Source organism: Bubalus bubalis, chromosome 8 (genome assembly GCF_019923935.1).
Source record: "Bubalus bubalis isolate 160015118507 breed Murrah chromosome 8, NDDB_SH_1, whole genome shotgun sequence".
Lineage (NCBI taxonomy): Eukaryota > Metazoa > Chordata > Mammalia > Artiodactyla > Bovidae > Bubalus > Bubalus bubalis.
Window position 1 is genome coordinate 92,360,473 of NC_059164.1, and position 18,622 is coordinate 92,379,094.

At 54.3% G+C, this 18,622-nt stretch overlaps 3 protein-coding genes, 1 long non-coding RNA gene and 1 pseudogene across 10 annotated transcripts; 4 read left to right on the top strand and 1 right to left on the bottom strand.

Moving 5' to 3' along the window:
* The first annotated feature begins 2,954 nt into the window (after nt 1-2,954).
* ATP6V1F (ATPase H+ transporting V1 subunit F) lies at nt 2,955-5,715 on the top strand. The gene is made up of 2 exons (XM_006074377.2): nt 2,955-3,201; nt 5,241-5,715. Exons 1-2 carry the CDS (start codon nt 3,044-3,046, stop codon nt 5,440-5,442), a joined length of 360 nt encoding a protein of 119 aa, XP_006074439.1. The 5' UTR covers nt 2,955-3,043; the 3' UTR covers nt 5,443-5,715.
* A 143-nt stretch (nt 5,716-5,858) lies between these two features.
* On the top strand, nt 5,859-8,431 carry ATP6V1FNB (ATP6V1F neighbor). 4 transcript variants are annotated; one of them, XR_006552923.1, is made up of 3 exons: nt 5,859-6,671; nt 7,045-7,227; nt 8,252-8,431. XR_006552923.1 is itself a non-coding variant. In XM_025291503.2 (2 exons), the coding sequence occupies exons 1-2, from the start codon at nt 6,251-6,253 to the stop codon at nt 8,359-8,361; spliced, it is 531 nt and encodes a 176-aa protein (XP_025147288.1). In that variant the 5' UTR covers nt 5,859-6,250; the 3' UTR covers nt 8,362-8,431. The 4 variants fall into 4 exon arrangements, 1 of the variants encoding a protein (XP_025147288.1); XM_025291503.2 differs by lacking the exon at nt 7,045-7,227; XR_006552921.1 differs by having other exon boundaries at nt 5,859-7,764.
* Nucleotides 8,432-8,515: 84 nt separating this feature from the next.
* On the bottom strand, nt 8,516-18,471 carry LOC112586538 (collagen alpha-1(I) chain). 2 transcript variants are annotated; one of them, XM_044946853.1, is made up of 10 exons: nt 17,605-18,471; nt 14,397-14,483; nt 14,156-14,317; nt 13,267-13,334; nt 12,782-12,888; nt 10,734-10,801; nt 9,230-10,372; nt 9,069-9,158; nt 8,744-8,835; nt 8,516-8,660 (listed from the first exon to the last, which is right to left on the bottom strand). In XM_044946853.1, exons 1-10 carry the CDS (start codon nt 18,226-18,228, stop codon nt 8,585-8,587), a joined length of 2,517 nt encoding a protein of 838 aa, XP_044802788.1. In that variant the 5' UTR covers nt 18,229-18,471; the 3' UTR covers nt 8,516-8,584. The 2 variants fall into 2 exon arrangements, with proteins under 2 accessions (XP_044802788.1, XP_044802787.1); XM_044946852.1 differs by having other exon boundaries at nt 9,069-10,372.
* LOC123334793 lies at nt 9,620-12,548 on the top strand. Of its 3 annotated transcripts, none has more exons than XR_006552926.1 (3): nt 9,620-9,734; nt 10,763-10,893; nt 10,994-12,548. It is a non-coding gene; the product is annotated as an uncharacterized LOC123334793 (long non-coding RNA). The 3 variants fall into 3 exon arrangements; XR_006552927.1 differs by lacking the exon at nt 9,620-9,734 and adding an exon at nt 9,757-9,867; XR_006552925.1 differs by lacking the exon at nt 9,620-9,734 and adding an exon at nt 9,952-10,090.
* On the top strand, nt 14,819-15,941 carry LOC102405476 (annotated as a pseudogene).
* Nucleotides 18,472-18,622: the final 151 nt, after the last annotated feature.

Here is an 18,622-nt window from a genome sequence, read left to right on the forward strand (position 1 = left end):
TGGTTGTGCCTTGTGTGTGTGCGCTTTCCTTGGCTGGCCAGCTCTGGCTGTTGACCCTCAACCAGGCCTTGGGAGGCAGAGGCTGGTTGCCTGTCCCCTCGAGGACCGAGTCAGGTCCAGGGGAAGGGCCTGGGGCAGAGAGGCACCCCTCTGGGCCATCTATTTGGGGAGGTCTGGAATGTTGACAGAATGCTGCAAAGAAAGGGGGGCATGTCAGGGATGTGGGCTTAGTCCTCAGATTCCCGGAGAGCTGGGGGTGAGAGAGGGAGGGGGACACTGTGTTGTAGAAGATTGCCCCGGGGACTACTGGGAGGCCAGTTTCTGTTCAGACTGAGCTCAAGGATGTTCTCAAAATCAGGACCTTAAAAAACAGTCACCCCTGGCTCATGCAGGAATGCTCCTCAACCAGCAGGCAGGCAGAACCACAAACAAACCCAGGAACCTGTCACTCCAGCTAGGTCCTGGGTCAAAGCTGGGTCTCCTCCAGCCGACCTTGCTTAGGGCCTCCCTCCTGAACTGGTCCCTCCTTCCTGATCCACCAGCAGCTCCCTCCAGCTCACCACACTGCAGCCAGAGGAGGGTGGTCACATTACAGGAACTGTGGCCCTCTCTGGTCTAAGGCCCTTCTGTGGCTCCCTTCTAGTCTAGTCTACGTGTCCTAACAAGGCCCCCAGAGCCTCCCTACCCATTCATTGAAACCTCCAGCCAAGCTGGTGGTGTACCCTTTCTCACCACACCCTCCACCTCCTACCCTCTTCACAACTTCTAGATTCCCAGACCCACGTGCTGCAGTTTGGGCCTCTGCCCCAGAACATCCTTGCCTCTCCACCCTCCTCACCTTCCTGGCCAATAGGAAGCTTTCCTGAACCCCTCCCTATCCTCCCAGACCTGCCCCCCAGCTCTCATGCTGCCCTGGGGGCACATCTCTGGCTGCATTTATTACTACTACCCTCGTCTGTAACAGTGAATCTGAGGGTGGGCCTGCCCCACCAGACTGCGCTCCCTGACCTAGGAGGTCGAATACAGACAGGTGTGACCAACGAGTAAATAAGCAACTGAGTAGCCAGAGCAGGGCAAGGCAGCTTCACTCAACTGATCCCCCAGCTCTAGACTCATTCCAGACATTCGGCACATAGTGGTGGGTTGACCAGAGAAAACCCAACACACGTGGCCTGGCTCCAAATATGCCCATCCCCTACCTTTCCACTCAAAGGATGCCTGCCTCCTGGCTCCTCTCGTCCTTCTCTTCCCCCTCAAGACCCTTCCAGGGCCTCTCTTTCTGTAAGTCCATCTCCCTCCCTGTGATATTTTTACTCTCCCTTCAGTCCTGAGAGAGTTCCTTGAGGACAGAAACTGTATTTTATCAATCTCATGTCCTCAGCCTCTCCATGGCCACAGTTGATAAGGGCTGGTTGAATGAAGGTGTGTGTGATGAATGGGGTGCTCTCACAGCCCCCTCCCTCACCTGACAGACCCTTGAAGGGCGAGATCCCTTCTCAAGTTCCCAGCCATTCATGGCCATTAAGGGCCAGCCCTGTGCCAGGCACCGAGCCAGGTGCTTCTACTCACGTCCTTCCTCACTCTCTGCCTCCCCTCCCACCTCGCCCCAAGATGGGGAGCATTTTCCTGCTAAGTTGCCGGCCTCCTCCTCCTCCTGCTGCCCTCCACCTGTGAGGGGATGTGTTTATGGATATCCAGTCCCGCTGCTCTCCCTCAGTGGTAGCATGGCCTCAGCTGCTAAGCATGTAAGGACTCTACCTCACTTAATCCTAACAGATCTGTGAGATGGGCACATTATTACCTGAAGAGATAAGGTCCTGAGAATTTTGGTGATGAGTCCCAAATCATACCTCTAAGTAGCAAGGCCGAGATTCATACCACTTAGGTTAAAATCCCGAGCCTATCACACATGTAACCACCAGACCAGACCATCCGGATGGCTCAAGTGCTCTCAACCCACAGATCAAATGCCAGATGCCAGGACGCCTGTTTGTTAGAAGGGAGGGGGAGCGAGTGGCCCCTTCTCCTTCAACATGTTCATCTCAGAGTTCACTCTCTCAGGAATGTGACTCCCGTCCATCTAGCTGCACAGGCCAGAAACCTGGAAGTCACCTTGTCTATTTCCTCAAACATATCTAATACCAGTTCTATCCTCTTTGTCTCTAAATACTTCTTGTTTCCACCAGACTCTCACATTCCCCATTTCCACTCCCTGGGTTCTGCCCACCATCATCTCTTCCCACAACGGTTTCTCTTCCTTCAGTCCTGCCTGCTCACACAGCACAGGTCTCAACCTATCGCTAATACATAAAGTTGGCCGTATCATTCTCTTGCTTAAAATCCTTCAGTGGCTTCAGAATAACTCTGTCCTCAGGATAACTCCCAAATTCTTTTCCTTTCCTTAAAGGCACTAGTTCTCTCTAGTCCCTAAGTCTTCACACGTGCTGTTTCTCTTCCTAACAACACCCTCTTGTCCTCATCGCTACCAGCCTCATCCAGCTAGCGGCCTTCTTCGCGCGCCTCCTCTCCCCCATGGGTTAGTTACACCTGATGGGTGCTTCCACGTACGTTTCACATTTTAGCAATTGACACACTACTCACGAAAGAGTATCATCATTAACTTATCTATCCTTTTATTAATTGAGCACATATGTACTAGTTGTTAACTACGTGCCACAGTTACATACATACACGAAAAAGACTCGGACCTTACCCTGGAGAACAGAAACCGTCTCTCCTTCGGCGTCCAGACGTCTAACAGCAGTTGCCTCACCTGGCTAAAGAACCAGCGAACTTACCTGCGCGAGTCGACTGTGCCGCGCGGACTTCTGGGAATCGTAGTCCCCGCGTTCGGGGCTCCCATTATGGCGCAGGCGTATTCTGAGTCAGGCGCTTCTGCTCCTAATGCGCATTTCCCAGGAGGCGGAATGGTACAACTGCGCATGTCTAAAGCGTGGGGGTGCGGCCGAAAAGGCTGTGCGCTGCGAAGGCGGGGCTTCGGCGACACCCGGCGGTCGCTGAGGATCTCGGGTGGTCTGTGAGGATGGCGGGGAGGGGGAAGCTAATTGCGGTGATCGGAGACGAGGACACTGTGACTGGCTTCCTGCTGGGCGGCATAGGGGAGCTTAACAAGAACCGCCACCCTAATTTCCTGGTGGTGGAAAAGGATACTACCATCAATGAGATCGAAGACACTTTCCGGTAAGGTAGCCCGCGAGGCCTGAACTGGACCCTCTGCTGCTTGGTGGGAGCGCGGGGAGGGGAGGGGGCGGGAGGCGACACTGGCTGAAGTGTCAGACCCCGTCCTCGAGGGTCGGGAAAGTCGGTCCACCGATTGGAGAGGAGGCCACTGCGGCCCAAGTTCCCTTTCGGGGCTCGGTGGGACCAGGGCTAGATCGGGTCCACAAAGGCCCCCCCTCACATGACCGTGTGTCAGGAAAGAAGAGGAACCGCTCATGTAGGACGGGCACCGCCCTTTGGTCCAACCTGTCCCGCCAGAGCTGAACTTCCAGGGTGCCCAGGCCTGGAAAGGGCCACTCTCAGCTCCCGGTTCACCGGTAGAGCAGGCCCCGGTCATTGCAAGCGCTGGACTCGTGTGAGTTGACTCCTAAAGGAACCACTCACTCAGTGAACACCTGGGCAGTGGGCTCGGGCTTTCAAGTGTTTTCTCCCTTAGAAGCTCACAATCATCATGTAAGATAGGGGTTATTCCCATTTACTGGTAAGAAAACTAAAGTTCAGAGAGGTTAAAGGCACACACTAAAGTCATACAATTCGGAAAAAGATGGAGCAAAGATTTGAACCCAGTCTCACCTTTTCTGCCTTTCTTAAGCGAGGGCCACACTCTGCTCCTTCAGCTCTCAGTCTGCTTTGGAATTTCCCATTGTCCTGAACTCAGCGGACAGAATATCAGGACTGTCCTACCTTCTACTGATACCTTGCGCTTCAAATCTTCATTTCCTGTCCCGGATTAAAAGCAGTAGCTTCAAGCTGTGGGTGCAGGCATGTCCTTTAATCCAGGAGGTGACCTGGTGACTAGAGTTGAGAGCGCTAGCCCTCTGTTCTTTCCCACACCCCTTCTCTGGAGCCCCTATGCCAAATGCCAGGAACAAACCTCTCCTGCCTGTTTTCCCCTAAACAGCCCAGCCCTGAGCTGCTGGCTGAGACTGGTTTCTTTTGCCTGGGGTATGATCAGCCCTGACCCAGGAGGCTGATCTCTAAGCAGTCTGGTAAAGTGACTCAAGTTGTCTTGAGAGAAGGACAAATTTTACTTCAAGATCTTTTCAAGTTTCTAACCAAAAGGGACCTCTGAAATCATCAAATCTAACCTGCCTTAGTGTCTGGTAAAGAGTAACTACTCTGTAAATAGTTTTTATTTTTTTAATAGTAAATAGTTTTTAGTGAGTCAATAAATTAATGAATGTGTGGGTGGTCACAAGAAAATAAGAGCCCAGTGCCAGGTTTCTTCTGTGTGGAAAGTATGATTCCTTCATTACTGATTTTCCTCTTCCTATGCTGTTCCTGGCTCAGGCCAAACTTCCCCTCTGATCCACCCCCTGCCCTTATCAGCATAGACCATGAGTGGTCTGAACAACGCCTTCCCCCCTTAAAAATTTTTATGGGGACTTCCCTGGCGGTCCAGTGGTTAAGATTCTATGCTTCCACAGTAGGGGGCAAGGATTCGATCCCTGTTTGGGATACTAAGATCCCAAGTGCCACGTGGTGTGGTACAAAAAAATTTTTTTTGTGTTTAGAAATTTAATCTGTTTCCTTTTGAAAAGTTAACATGTTTATGTGGTTTACAAATTAATCTTTAAAAGATCTACACATTGAGAAGTCACACTCTCAACCCCTGACCTCTTCTACTTCATTACTTCCTTCACCATGTATTTTTTTTCCATATCTTTCTGCTTATTTCTTTATGCAGATACAAAGAGACTGGCATATATAGTCTTCTCCTCTCCCATTCTTACCTGAAGGCAGCACAAGGAACGCACCAGCAGGCACCCTCATCTTCATTAGCAGATCATTTGGGAGTCTTCCAGGCGGCGGGGGTGGGGGTGGGGTAGAAGCCATGCCCTTAGCTTTTGAATGAAATTGACTCTAAACGGAGTGGAGTTAAGTGTAGCACCTTTTTCTCTTGTCCACTGCGCTCTCTGGATTAAGCCCATTACATCTGTGGCCAAGCCCACCAGCTCAGAGTGGGCCGCCCTAGACTCCCTTCTCATCTCTCCCTCCAGGCAGTTTCTAAACCGGGATGACATCGGCATCATCCTTATCAACCAGTACATCGCAGAGATGGTGCGGCACGCCCTTGACGCCCACCAGCGCTCCATTCCGGCCGTACTGGAGATCCCGTCCAAGGAGCACCCGTATGATGCTGCCAAGGACTCCATCCTGCGCAGGGCCAGGGGCATGTTCACAGCTGAAGACCTGCGCTAGAGGGCTCTCCTCTGCCTTGAGGCCTCTCCCTGGGCTTGCCATCAGCCCTTCTCTAAGATCTTAGCCTCTTGAGTTCCAATTCCCTGCCCCTTCCCATTCCACTGAGATGCACCAGAGCTGGGGGGCTTCCAGTTGCTGGGGCTCTGCCATTAAAATTAAGGCTGGTTGGGGTACAGGAAACCTGAGTGTCTTCTCTCCACTGCCTCTTCCCTGTGCTGTTACACAGTGTCATTGTTGATGTTAAATTAAAATAACGTTCTTGCTTCTCTCCAATCTGAGGCTGGGTGCTAGAAACGACATGTGTGGAAGGAGGCTCTTGAGGAGGGGGGGGGGGATTTGATTGGCAAGGCTGGAAAAGGTTTTGCCGAAGACCCAGGCCTAGAAGAGTTAGACCAGGAAGATTGTGCCAGCCCGGTCTTCTGAATTAAAGGTAACCGGCTCTGGCAGGGGGAATGGAAGCAGGCTTGCGTCCAGACCCCTGGTGCCCCCGCTTGAGTCTGTATTGGCTGGGAGGGGTCGGGACCTCAAGGGATAGAAGCAGGAACCACAGCAAACCTGGAAGCCAGAGATACTTAGCTTGAGTCTGGCAAGAGGTTTGGGGGTCAAGGCTCTTAGCCAGTGGGCCCTGGCCTGAGGCTGCCCCAGCAAGCAAGGCAGGTGAAGCGTGCTGAGGGCATGGCCCTGTGTGAGGTGAGGCACGGTTGCCGAGTGACTGTCCCTGGGCAGCCACCTGCTGTCAGAGGGACTCTGCTTGCTGTGCTCACCCCTTGGTGGCAGGCACCCCGTGCCTGCTCCTTCCTCTGCCACCATGTCTCGGCAGCTCAGCATGGACACGGTGCGGCAGAACTTCTGGAAGGAGGAATACCTGAGGGAGAAGATGTTGCGCTGCGAGTGGCACCACAAGTATGGGTCCCTGGTGAAGGCCAAGCAGAAGGCCAAGGCTGCAGCCCACCTGCCGCTCAAGCTGCCAACCCTGCCCCCCAAAGCTCCACTCTCACCCCCGCCCGCCCCCAAAGCAGTTCCTTCCAGGGCCTCCAGCCCCGCCCTGGAGGCTCCTATTCAGTCAGAAATGTACCCAGTCCCGCCTGCCACCCGGGCCCTGCTATACGAAGGCATCTCCCACGACTTCCAGGGCCGCTACCGCTACCTCAGCACCCGAAAACTGGACATGCCAGAGAAACGCTACCTCTTCCCCATCACCACCAACTTCACATACGGCTGGCAGCTGGGTGAGCCCCAACCTCCCAGAAATTATCCACCTCACAGAGAACCTGCCACGAGCCAGGCAGCGCTCTTGGCACTAGACACACGAGACACATGGACACTCCTTTTGGGGGCATCCATTCTAGTGGAGAAACATAAGAGCAAGAGAGGGCCAAGTTCCAGAATGAAACGACGTGATGGGCGAGGAGGCAGGGGCGTGTGGCGCTTTAGGATGGATTGTCAGGAAAGGCCTCTCTCAGGACCTAAAGGCCGAGTGAGCTAACTGACGAGGGGGAGGAGTTGGGTTTTATTCTAAGTTTAAGGGGAAGCCACGGCGAGTTTTAAGCAGGTGAATGATACTGATTTACTTAAAAAAAAATCACCCTGACTGTTCTGTAGGTTGTGGCCTATTCGGGGTTAAGAACAAACTCTGGCAGATGGTTGAGTTATCCTGGCAAGAAATGACAGTGGCTTGGACTAGAGTGATTAGCAGTTGAGCTGAAATCTATTCCGGATGTGATTTGGAGGAAGACTCAATGGAACTTATTGGTGGTTTGAATGACAGAAGAAGAGAATGCAATGGTAACACGCAGGTGTTTGACTGAAGCAGCTACAGCAGGGGAGACTGGGGGGTGGCGGGGGTGGGGGGGTAGGGAGAGTGCGGGGGGTGTGAAGGTCAGCGTTGCTATGTTGTGCTGGAGGTGTCGGTGATTTGGCCCTCTGGAGTGAGGTCAGAGCTGAAGGCACAGGTTTGGGGGTTATCAGAATATAGGTGCTCTTTAAATTAAAGCCTTGAGAGTGGGTGGGCTCACCCAGGTTGCTCCAGAGGCTGGATCACGCAGGGAGAAGGTGCAGGGTTGGGGGGAACACGGTGATATGTAAGGACGTGGTATTGGCAAGAAGGCTGTCCATCTGGATTGACTCATAGTCGTCAGCTGGGTGGGAGAGGAGCGAAGGCAGTGGTGTAGTTTGAGCTGAAGAGTCAAGGTGTGGGACAGAGAATATGCCAGGGAGTGTCCTGGGCTTGCTGCCTGATGAGAGTTCCTTTGCTGGCTGTGGTCATGAATTTCAAGTGAGACTACTCAGTCAGGTGTTTTCTCCAGTTCCTGCACAGAAAAGGTGGATGATTGAGGATAAACAGTTGAAATTTGGCCTTAACAAAAAATCCCCCCAGGGCCCAAGGATTTGCCCCAGGATTTCCTCTCCCTAAAGGGAGAGGAAAGGGAACAATTTCCAAATGAAAGCAGAAGGTAGAAAGAAGCCCTGTCTGCCCCAGAGAAGTCCAGCTCTGTCTGTCCCTGTAGCAAGCACGGCTGGGAGTCCCACCACCCGCCTCTGTGAAGGCTTCTGAGGCTGGGGGGGGGGGGGGGGGGTGCTGGCACACAGCTGACTGGCATTTGGCGATCACTGCTGACCCGGATGGGCGGGCAGCCAGCTCCCTGTTTCCCTGTAACTCCCGCTTCTCAGAAGCATTTCTTTTTATTTCTGCACACTTATAAAGTGGATACAACACAGGCAGACTCATAGGGCTATGCAGGCAGGGCTCCTCTGCTCTGCCCATTCTTTTCCCAGGAACCCACTCCTGGCCTCTGACATCTTTTCCCAGGCCCCCCAGTGAAGCAAGAACTGGTCTCCTGCAAGATGTGCCGCATTGAATCCTTCTTCCGCAAGAATGGGGCCTTCTCGCTACTCGATCCCCGGGATTTGGCCCTCTGACCTCGAGCAGGGCAGAGGGCTTAGGGGAGGGAAGAAGAAATAACACACCTCCTGGTGGGGCGAAGCTGCATGTGTGTCTGTGTCTGGCTCTCCCAGGCGCTGAGGCTGCGTTCTGGGCCTTTCTGAAACTCCCTCTGACCTGCCGGTTGCCTTCTTGCTTTTCCCTTAACCCCCCGTCTCTTTAATCATCTCCTTGAGGATTCATCAGAGACTTAGAGGGGCCTCAGAAGGGTGAGCGATGCTCGTCAGGTTCCGCGGCGCCGGGGGGCCACAGTAGCTGCTGGAAGTTCTGGGTGTTCCTGGGGAAGAGTGGACTTTCATTCCAGATGTCAGGAAAAAGTGACCGCCACCACTCCACAAGCCTCCCCGCCCGTCCCCTCACCTGGCCCCGAGGGCTCGCAGCCGCCCGGTCCTTTCCCGGTGCGTTTGCTCCAGCTGTTCCCGCAGGGCGCGTCGTCGCCCTGCCGCGTCCTCCTGGGGCGGGACGGAACGCTGAGCGCCAGCCGGTGCCTCCCGGCCCCCGGGCTCGAAGCGGCCAGCAGAGGGCAGCACCCTCTGTGCTCTGGAGGGTCGGCCTGCTCCGCAGGTGTTATCCCAAGTGCGGGATAGACGCCAGTCAAAGCGATCCAGGTCGCGCCCAGCTCGGCCACTGGCCCCCGCCCCTGCAGGGTCGTTGTGGCCCCACCGCCTTCTCCTAGGGGTCTTGCCTGTGGTGGGAGCTGAGCTGGGCTCGGTGGGGGTTCCAGGGGGTGCACCCGGCAGTGGCGGTTCCTGGCGATGCGGAGGCGCTCCAGGACCTGAAGGAGTCGACTGTCAGTGGCCCATAGGCCGCCCCTCTGGGCCCCGCCCGCCTGGCCCGGCCGCGCACCCGGAGCCGCTGCTGCTCGCGGTCCCGCTGCCGCCGGCGCCTGGCCTCGCGGTTCAGCTCCAGCAGCCGCTGCAGAGCCGACGCCTGCTGCGCGGCGCTCACGCTCGCCGACGCCCGGTCTCTGCTCAGGGGCTCGGGCCAGGCGGTCTTCGAGGTTCTGGGGGCCTCCGCAGCACCCCTCGGTCTCCCGAAGGCGCCCGGAAGCCCCGTGGAGCCGCCCAGCTCCTGCTCCGCGGGGCCAGGGCTTCCTCCTGGGCCTTGAAGCGAGTGTGGATCGCGCAGCGGGCCCAGGTGCCCTGGGAGAGCAGCGGGCCGTTCCCGCTGCCTGGAGCCCGCAGTGCATGGGGCCGCTAGCATCACCGCTCCTGGGCCTGGGAGCAGTGGCCGAGTCGGGGGCCCAGCGAGCGGAAGCGGAGCCCGCAACCCTCCCCGGAGGGGCCCCTGCGCTCCCAGGGCCGGTGCGCTGTTTCCTCTCAGGCCATCGGTCTTAACCTGCATCAGCTGGGTGGGCCTTCCCTGGGGCCCTGTGCCCGCCCTTCCCCCAGGCTGCCCCATCCGTTCCCCCAGGGACCTGCAGAAGTCCCCCGGGGAGCCGCCTTTCTCCCGGGGCCCCTCTCCCCGAGCTTCTTCCCAGGCAGGTGGGATACAGTCTCTGCCCTCGGGAGACTGGACGATCTTCTCTTCCGAACCCCGGGGAGAATCTGCACTCGGCTCTGGGAGGGCCTCCTTTCTCCCGCATTTGAGGCGACTTTGGCTTTGACCTTGAGGCGCCCCTCTGTGCTCACCCTGGAGGCCCTCACACCTTTGACCTTGAGACACCTCTTCCATCAGAGCCTGAGTGGCCTCCCCACTCGGACACTGGTTTGTCTTCTCTCTCTTACCCTGACCCTGAGGGTCCCCCTCTCTCTGACTGTGAGGAATCTCAATCCTTAGCAGTTTCTTCTGTTCTGCTCTCTCCTGGCCCAAGCTCCAGCCCAGCCCCTCCAGGGGATCTTGGGGTTCTGGCAGGCCCGGGGAGGGGAGCCCTGGGGGTCCTGGGGCTCCCTGAGCCAGCTTTTTCTCCTGTAGGCTTCTGGATGATAGTTGATTGGGCCTCTGGGGCGTGGGCTCTGCTTGGCTCCCCTCTGGCTTCTGGGCCAGGTCCTAGGAAGGAAGAACACTTTGTCCCAGGTTTGTGAGGGAATCTCCCTCCAGGAGGAGCCTGGAGACCCCAGGGCCCCAGTGGGCCTTACTTCCATTAGGCCCCTACCCTGACTCCTGAATTTGTAAATGTTGTGCTGTGCTGTGCTTAGTCACTCAGTCACGTCTGACTCTGCAACCTCCTGGACTATATAGCCTGGGAAGCCCCAAACCCATGTTATGTAGTTTAAAAGGTGCTTTAACTACGGCCCCTTCTTCCACCTGGCTGTGGGCTTCCCACCCGAGCAGTCTCCTCCCAGTCAGACCCCACCTCTGCTATCCCCCATCTGAGAGGGGTCTTGCCCAGGCAACTTCACCCTTTCACCTTGAACTCTGAGTTTCCTGGTTCTCCAGGGCTACTGCTGGTGGTAGCGTTCAGCTCTTGGAAGCAACCTGAAGGAGAAAGACAGATGTCTGCTCATGTCCCAGCCCCTCACACGCACACCCCTAAACTGGAACCAGGAAGCCCAGGGAGTCCCCAGCAGGTGAGGGGACTGAACCGAGTGGTGGTGGTAGGGTACCCTGAGGGCTGGTGTTGGAACTGCACGGCCTTCGCAGCTCACCATCCCACCTTTATTTACACAGCCTCCTGTGTGTCTGCTTGTCAGGGTTGCCTGCCAACAGCTGACCCCATCTTCCTCACCCTCCCAGCCAAGGACCACCTTGGAGGAACCTACACACCGTCTTCCTCAAAACTGCCAGAGGCAGCCCAGGAGCAGGAAGGGACGGCCTGCCAGGGTTACCAGTCCCTCTTAAGGACACCCCTACTTTGTTCTTGTGGCAAAGACACGAAGTCCTGTCCAGCCCCACAATAGGCGCCTGACTTTTCTATTATTAAGGATAATCCTCTTTAGCTCTTTCTTGGTTTCTGGAAGGCAAAATCAAATGAAATTCAAGAAGTGGAATTTTAGGCCAGAGGCTAGTCTAAAAACTGCAAGTCTTTATAATTAACAAAAGGAATCTAAAAAAAGAGATGAAATGTCGCTGCTCCTTTGCAGCTGTGGAGGAAGGAGCATCATTTTGCATTCATAAAACCACTTAAAAGAACCTGATTTCATAAGGTCTTAAATTGAGAACTCTCACAAGAAATGCCATCTTTATGCAACATGAATGTGTGAATATTCATAACAGTAACCAAATGGGAATGTTCTCTGTGAAAACAAATCTGTCTTTGGAAGAGTTTTGAACAAAGACATCTGGTACGAGTCCCAAGCCTTCAGAAATTATTGCCATGAACTGTGAAAATAGCCTCCAACCCTGTCCCTCTGTAATTCTGATCTGTTGTCTTACTGGATCATTTATTTCACTGGTTATAATGATGTAATAGATATCTTCCGCCGATGTAGTCCCAAGAGATAATATACTTGTAAAATTTCTGTCAATCAGAAAATAATCATTTGTACTTTCCTTCTTTTGCCCATACACAATGTCACAATTGAAAAGCTTGTGACTTTGCTAGGCTTATTATTTAACCAATCATTTGAGAGCCTGTTTCATTTAAATGAACAGACCCAGGGCTCACAGCATCCATCCTGATGAATTCTAATCACCTGCTTATTGTCACACTCTCTCACTAGGCTGCGATCTCCTCAGAGATGAGGACAAGTGACTAGCCAAGTCTCTTTTGTCCCCTGTATTTCCCCAGTGCCTGGCATGAGGGTGGCAGCTTGGAGCTGCCATTCCGTTCCGTCCCCGCTGGAGGACAGGGAGGACAGACAGCCATTCCCAGCACTCTCTCCTTTGAGCCCCAGCTTAGCTTCAGGATCCTCCTGGACACAGTGCCTGAGATGGCTGGCACCAATCAGGTGGAGTTGGCATAGAAAAGAAAACCTGGGGCTTCCCAGGTGGCTCAGTGGTAAAGAATCCTCCTGCCAAGGCAGGAGACGCGGGTTCAATCCCTGAACTGGGAAGATTGCACAGGCGGTGGAGCAACCAAGCCTGTGAGCCACCACTATTGAGCCTGTGCTCTAGGGCCTGGGAGCAGCAAGTACGGAGCCCAAGGGCCGCAACCACTGAAGCCTGTGTTCTGAAACAAGAGAAGCCTCTGCAATGAGAAGCCTGAACCACAGCTGAGAGTAACCTCTTACTGCAACTAGAGAAAAGCCTGTGCAGCAATGAAGACCCAGCACAGCCAAACATACATACATAAATAAAATTATTTTTTAAAAAAGAAAACCTACTTTTTGTCCCTGGTTGCCCTGGCACCCCCACAAAAAGATAGGTGGGGGGAAGAATAGGTGAGGATGAACCAGAATCCTGGAACTTGGGGCGATGGCTTCCCGGCTTGCCCCAACCTAAGCTCAGCATCCATGTCACTGAAATTAACCCAGGGGCTTCTGTTCTCCTGGCTGCCAACCCCTCCTGTCAAAGTACCAGATGTGGGCCCTTCCTCAGGCAAGCCAGGGCTCTCCTGCCTTGGGTCTGCATCCAGGCTGGCTTCATTCAGATCCGGGGCTGATGGCGGGTCCGCTGCCCGCCCCCTGCAGGAGTGCAAGGACTGCCTCAGGCACACCTCTTGCTTCTGGTTCTGCTGCGTGGGGGGTTGGGGGGGTATAGGACTCCCACCCACAGCAGGCTGCAGGAGTCTTCCCACCCCATCACCCAAACTCAGTCCATGGCAGCCTCCCCTCCCCCTCCTCTGCACCCACCAATGGATGCCAAGAGCTGGAACTTGAGGTTATCCTTTCCAGGGACTGTGGGGCAACCACGTGGGTTCAACTGAGTAAAAGCCCCAGGAGGAGTTAGGGGCATGAGGAGGGGTCACTGGCCAGGGTGCTGGAGGGCGACAGGGCAAAGGGTCCTGGGTTTGGTCACTTTGTGTGGCAACATGGAGTGGACGGAATTCCATGGAGACTTACCCCTCCAGGAGCTGATGGTTCTGGCTCAGGGAGTCCTCAGTCTGGGGCGGTGGGCACAGCCTGGAATTCTGGAAGGATTGGGGGGGGGTACCCCAGCCCACGTGGCATCATCCCTCAGTGTGGTAGGGAGCCTCTAAAACAGCCCCCAGGGATCCATCTCCTGGCTTCTGTGCCCTTGTGTGACCCCTCCCCTTTCCCTCCAAGTCAAGGAGCTTGGAGACAGATCCCTCCTACCCACTCCAACCTTCAGATGAGACTGTAGCCCTGGCCAAAAATGGTTGCTGGACACTTCCCCAATAGTTATGACTAACACCTACTCCTGCTACAGCTACTAACCTGCCCAAAGGGTCTCAGGCAGTGGGGTGCCAAGCCAGGACTGGGAGGCACATCCTGGTTCCAGTCACCACAGCACCATCCTTCCTGGGGTGGCGGGCCAGGGGGAGGGCCACCAGCCCTGGAGGGAGGGACCCGGGGCTGGGGCTACTCGGAGTCCCATCTCAGGGGCACCTGGGCATCAGCGCCTCTGTCTTCGGGGCCCCATCAGCCCTGCTTTCCTCTCTCACTGCAGCCATGGCTAAAGGCATGGAGTCACCATGCAGTTGATTGGGCTAGGACAGTTCATTACGGAACAGTAACAGGCCGGAACAGTCCTGTATGTCCAGCAGGGTGCTAAACCTCTACACAGATGAGTTAATGGGCCTCCCAGCAGCCCTCTGAAAAGAGCTCTTATCTTCCCCATCCTGTAGCCGAGGAAGGAAACAGGCTTCCGGTCCACAGAAGCATCAGAGCAGAGATTTGAACCCAAAGCCCATGTTCCTCCCACTTCTCGACCGCTGCAAGTGCCCCAGTGTCTCACTGACCCCCAGCTCTCAGCCGAGCCCCAGCTCACCCCACTCGACAGCCGCTCAGCGTTGTCATCGGTCCTGCTGTAGGGCTTGCTGTGCTGGTTCTGTGCGTGCTGGACCTGGGCCCTCAGACCACAGAACTGGGCCCAGGGTGGCCAGAAGAGGCCCAGCCCTGCCCCGGTCAGCAGCTCCAAATCCCACAGGAGCTGCAGGAAGGTGGGATGCTGGGACGTGAGGGGGCACTCGCCCTGCCCTCTGCCGTACCCCCTGGCCGGCTGACCCTACCTGCTCCTGGGCCCGCCGGCTCCGCTCCATCTGCAGCAGCACGGTGGGCAGTTCCAGGACCGAAGGGCAGGCTCGGCCCTCTTGCACCTGGGGAGGCAATGTGGAATCAGACCCCACGGAGACCTGTCCTCTCAGAGATGGTGCCCTGTGGCCCTCACCTGCCGCAGGGCAGCCTGGAGCTGGTCTAGGCCTGCAGGGTACCGGAAGAGGTGCTGGTACAGGGCCAAGGCCTGCTTGGGGCTACAAGGGAGCCCTAGGTCCCCCAGGGTGGCTGCCTGCTCCATGGAATTGGGGGCCTGGGAGGGTGTCCCCCACCCCACTCCCTGCTGCTCCTGGAGAAGAGAAGGGCCAGGAGCTGGGGACAGGGGGAAGAAGGAGACAAAGGCTCCTGAGCTCAGTAATGCAGGGCCCTGACATCTGAGCCAGGCCTGGGCCTCAGCCAAGTCTCATAGAGACGCTGACCTGACTTGGATCCAGGTTTCTTGGCCACGTGGGTGGCAGTGTGGGGTGAGGACTGTGACTCTGACAGAGAGAGGTGTGTGCAGGTGCTCGTTTGCAGCCCCGCGTGAACATCTGCTTTGTGTATACAGTTGATGCTTAAACAACACAGGGGTTAGCAGCCCCGACCCTTGCTGCAGTCAACAATCCATATATAACTTACAATCCGCCCTCTATATCTGAGGATTCAACCTGTCGGGATGGTGGAGTACTGTAGTATTTACTACTGAAAAAAACTGTGAGTATAAGTGTGTCTGTGTAGTTCAAACTCATGTTGTTCAAATGTCAACTATATATACGGAGTCCCGAGAGGCATGAGCAAGAGTCATATACTGGATAGTTGTCTCCGAGGGGCAGCAAGGGAAAAAGTTAGCCATGTCATCTTTGATCAGAAAAGTGATCAGCACAGCGAAAGCCCCAGTGGCCATTGGTCCCCACAGGCTGTGTTAGTCGACAGGACCATTTACATTTCAGGACACCTAGGCATGGACCCTGCAAGTGGACAACTTGTGCCAGGAAGGGTGGCAGAAGACACTAAACAGGCTCTTACAAACATGGGTGAAATTCTGAAAGCAGCAGGCTGCAACTTCACGAATGTGGTAAAAACAACTGTTTTGCTGGCTGACATAAATGACTTCAATACTGTCAATAACATCTACAAACAATATTTCCAGAGTAGCTTTCCTGCTTGAGCTGCTTACCAGGTTGCTGCTTTGCCCAAAGGAGACTGTATTGAGATTAAAGCAATAGCTGTGCAAAGACCTCTCGCAATAGCATGACTGTAAGTGGGCCCAGTGTTCTTCAGTCTGGAATTTTAATAATATTTTTTAACTAATAGCTTAATCTTTGTTGGAAAGTGTAAGGTTGAAATACTATGAAAATACCATATAATAAGGGGAACTGAACGTTGGAAAGTGTAAGGTTGAAATACTATGAAAATATCATATAATAAGGGGAACTGAACATGAACTGGGGAGAAGGCAATGGCACCCCACTCCAGTACTCTTGCCTGGAGAATCCCATGGACAGAGGAGCCTGGTGGGCTGCAGTCCATGGGGTCGCAAAGAGTCGGACACGACGGGGCGACTTCCCTTTCACTTTTCACTTTCATGCGTTGGAGAAGGAAATGGCAACCCACTCCAGTGTTCTTGCCTGGAGAATCCCAGGGATGGGGGAGCCTGGTGGGCTGCCGTCTATGGGGTCAAACAGAGTTGGACATGACTGAAGTGACTTAGCAGCAGCAGCAGAACATGAATTGAAGATTAATGATGAGTCTAGTTACCACTATTATAAATTACACTTCTATAACACTTGTATTGCTGGGTGTGGGAAAACAAACATACCTTACTTAACCCAGAAAAATAAAAGTAGAAGGAAATAACATGCAGGAAAGATGAGTTACTATTCTTGCAGAATAAGAATGAGCACACCTAATTCAATTAAACTCTTAATTTAATGATGCGAAGTATTTTGTTATGTCAAATATGTGATTCTGCTTTTACTTGAGTAAAATTAAAGTTTGAATGGTAGAGGTAAAGGAGAAGAAACTGGACCAAATTTTATAGAGATAATATTTTTCTAATGGAAATAAAGTAGCTTGTAGATTAAAAAAAAAACTGTATATATGAAGCTTGCAACTGCATTATAGATGTGACATATACCCAATACTTTGGCCACCTGATGCGGAGAGCCACCTCATTGGAAAAGACCCTGATGTTGGGAAAGATTGAAGGCAGGAGGAGAAGGAGACAACAGAAGATGGGACGGTTGGACGGCATCACCAACTCAATGGACATAAGTTTGAGCAAACTCTGGGAGATGGTGAAGGATAGGGAAGCCTTGTGTACTGCGGTCCATGGGGTCGCAAAGAGTCAGACACGACTTAGCGACTGAACAACAACATGCCCAGACAGGTAGCAGCTCCCAACAGCTTACTGCACGCCAGGACACAAGATGCTGCTGTGGATGTGTGATCCTTTCTTGAAGCAACTCTGTGAAGCAACTGGTATCATCTTCATCCCCATTCCACAGATGAGAAGATCAGGCCCCAGAGTGTAAGCTGCCCTAACTAACACAGGGCACTGTCTCCCTCATCTGGAGACACACAGCCCAAGAAACAGGCTCCAGGAAAATGTGGTCCCAAGTGTGAACTGTAACGCACTTCCCTAGTGCTTGCTCCAAACCGTCCGTGGTCATTGTTTATTTCCCGCAACACAGGAGATAAAAAGGGTGAGGACACTGCGTAAGTTACGACAAGGGGGAAGAAAGGGCATATGAGACGGTCTGTCATCTTCCCCTGCTGTCAGGAGTATCCTGGCCTGCCTGAGTCTTGGAACAGCTCCCTGAAAGGGGCCCCAGCAGAAGCGGGCTGAACAAGCAGGCACGGGGTCTCAGTTCAGCTGGCTCTCCCTTCAACCCTGTTGGAATACTGGGGGACCCACCAAGAGAACTGAGTCCCCCAACCCCAATCGTTTAGCTAAGGTCCCTAAAACACCAAGATCACACAGCTGATAGGTGGCAGAGAGAATTAAGAGTTCTCTTTGAAAAGAGACTTTTCTTGTCAAAAAAGACTTTTTGTTTTTCAATTTCAGACTCCAGGTTCTTTTCCCTATAAGGATGTCTTTGAAAGTTGCACACGTGTCCCCTGCCCTCATGTCCATCAGGGGTGGGTGTAGCTGCGAACACACACGGGGTGCATGCGTGGATTTACCTGGGCTTCTGAAGGTCTGTGTGTGTAGTCCCTCATGGGTCTGCATGGACTTCTCCGGGCTTCTGAGGGTCTGTGTGTGTAGTCCATCATGGGTCTGCATGGACTTATCCGGGCTTCTGAGGGTCTGTGTGTGTAGTCCCTCATGGGTCTGCGTGGACTTCTCCAGGCTTCTGAGGGTCTGTGTGTGTAGTCCCTCATGGGTCTGCGTGGACTTCTCCGGGCTTCTGAGGGTCTGTGTGTGTAGTCCCTCATGGGTCTGCGTGGACTTCTCCGGGCTTCTGAGGGTCTGTGTGTGTAGTCCCTCATGGGTCTGCGTGGACTTATCCGGGCTTCTGAGGGTCTGTGTGTGTAGTCCCTCATGGGTCTGCGTGGATTTATCCGGGCTTCTGAGGGCCTGTGTGTGTAGTCCCTCATGGGTCTGTGTGTGTAGTCCATCATGGGTCTGCATGGATTTATCCGGGCTTCTGAGGGTCTGTGTGTGTAGTTCCTCATGGGTCTGCGTGGACTTCTCCGGGCTTCTGAGGGCCTGTGTGTGTAGTCCCTCATGGGTCTGCGTGGACTTCTCCGGGCTTCTGAGGGTCTGTGTGTGTAGTCCCTCATGGGTCTGCGTGTCATCACGTACATACTGTTTTCCCACTCCTCACCCCAGGCGCGGGGTCCCTGTGTCACCAGATCTTAGAGTGGCCCACAGGGTGCCTGAGCTCTCAATATCCCCAAAACCACGAGGAAAGGGGATGCGATGTGGGGACTGAGTCCTTTCTCTGGGCTCCTCAGCCCCTGCACGATTGCACAAGGATCCACAGAAGCCCCCGCAGAGGGGCCACAGGCTGTGCCTACGACATGTAAGCACAGGGCTGGGATGGGACTCCTGGGTCCTCCTCCTGTCCACGGCAGGGTTTCCCAGGCAGCCCAGGGTGTGGCAGGCAGGGCAGCCCAGGGATGCAGGCTCAGGGAGTGTGTACGGTCTGGGTCTGAGTCCCCATAGCTGCCACCACCCCAATTCTTGGACACTGACCTC

Coding starts and splice junctions, on each gene's coding strand:
- ATP6V1F (XM_006074377.2), top strand. CDS start 3,044: ATGGCGGGGAGGGGGAAGCTAATTGCGGTGATCGGAGACGAGGACACT. Junction 3,202..5,240: donor GAGATCGAAGACACTTTCCG/GTAAGGTAGCCC, acceptor CTCTCCCTCCAG/GCAGTTTCTAAACCGGGATG.
- ATP6V1FNB (XM_025291503.2), top strand. CDS start 6,251: ATGTCTCGGCAGCTCAGCATGGACACGGTGCGGCAGAACTTCTGGAAG. Junction 6,672..8,251: donor CACATACGGCTGGCAGCTGG/GTGAGCCCCAAC, acceptor ATCTTTTCCCAG/GCCCCCCAGTGAAGCAAGAA.
- LOC112586538 (XM_044946852.1), bottom strand. CDS start 18,228: ATGTACGTGATGACACGCAGACCCATGAGGGACTACACACACAGACCC. Junction 12,889..13,266: donor AACCATCAGCTCCTGGAGGG/GTAAGTCTCCAT, acceptor GCACTCCTGCAG/GGGGCGGGCAGCGGACCCGC. Junction 8,661..8,743: donor CTGCGAGCCCTCGGGGCCAG/GTGAGGGGACGG, acceptor ACTCTTCCCCAG/GAACACCCAGAACTTCCAGC.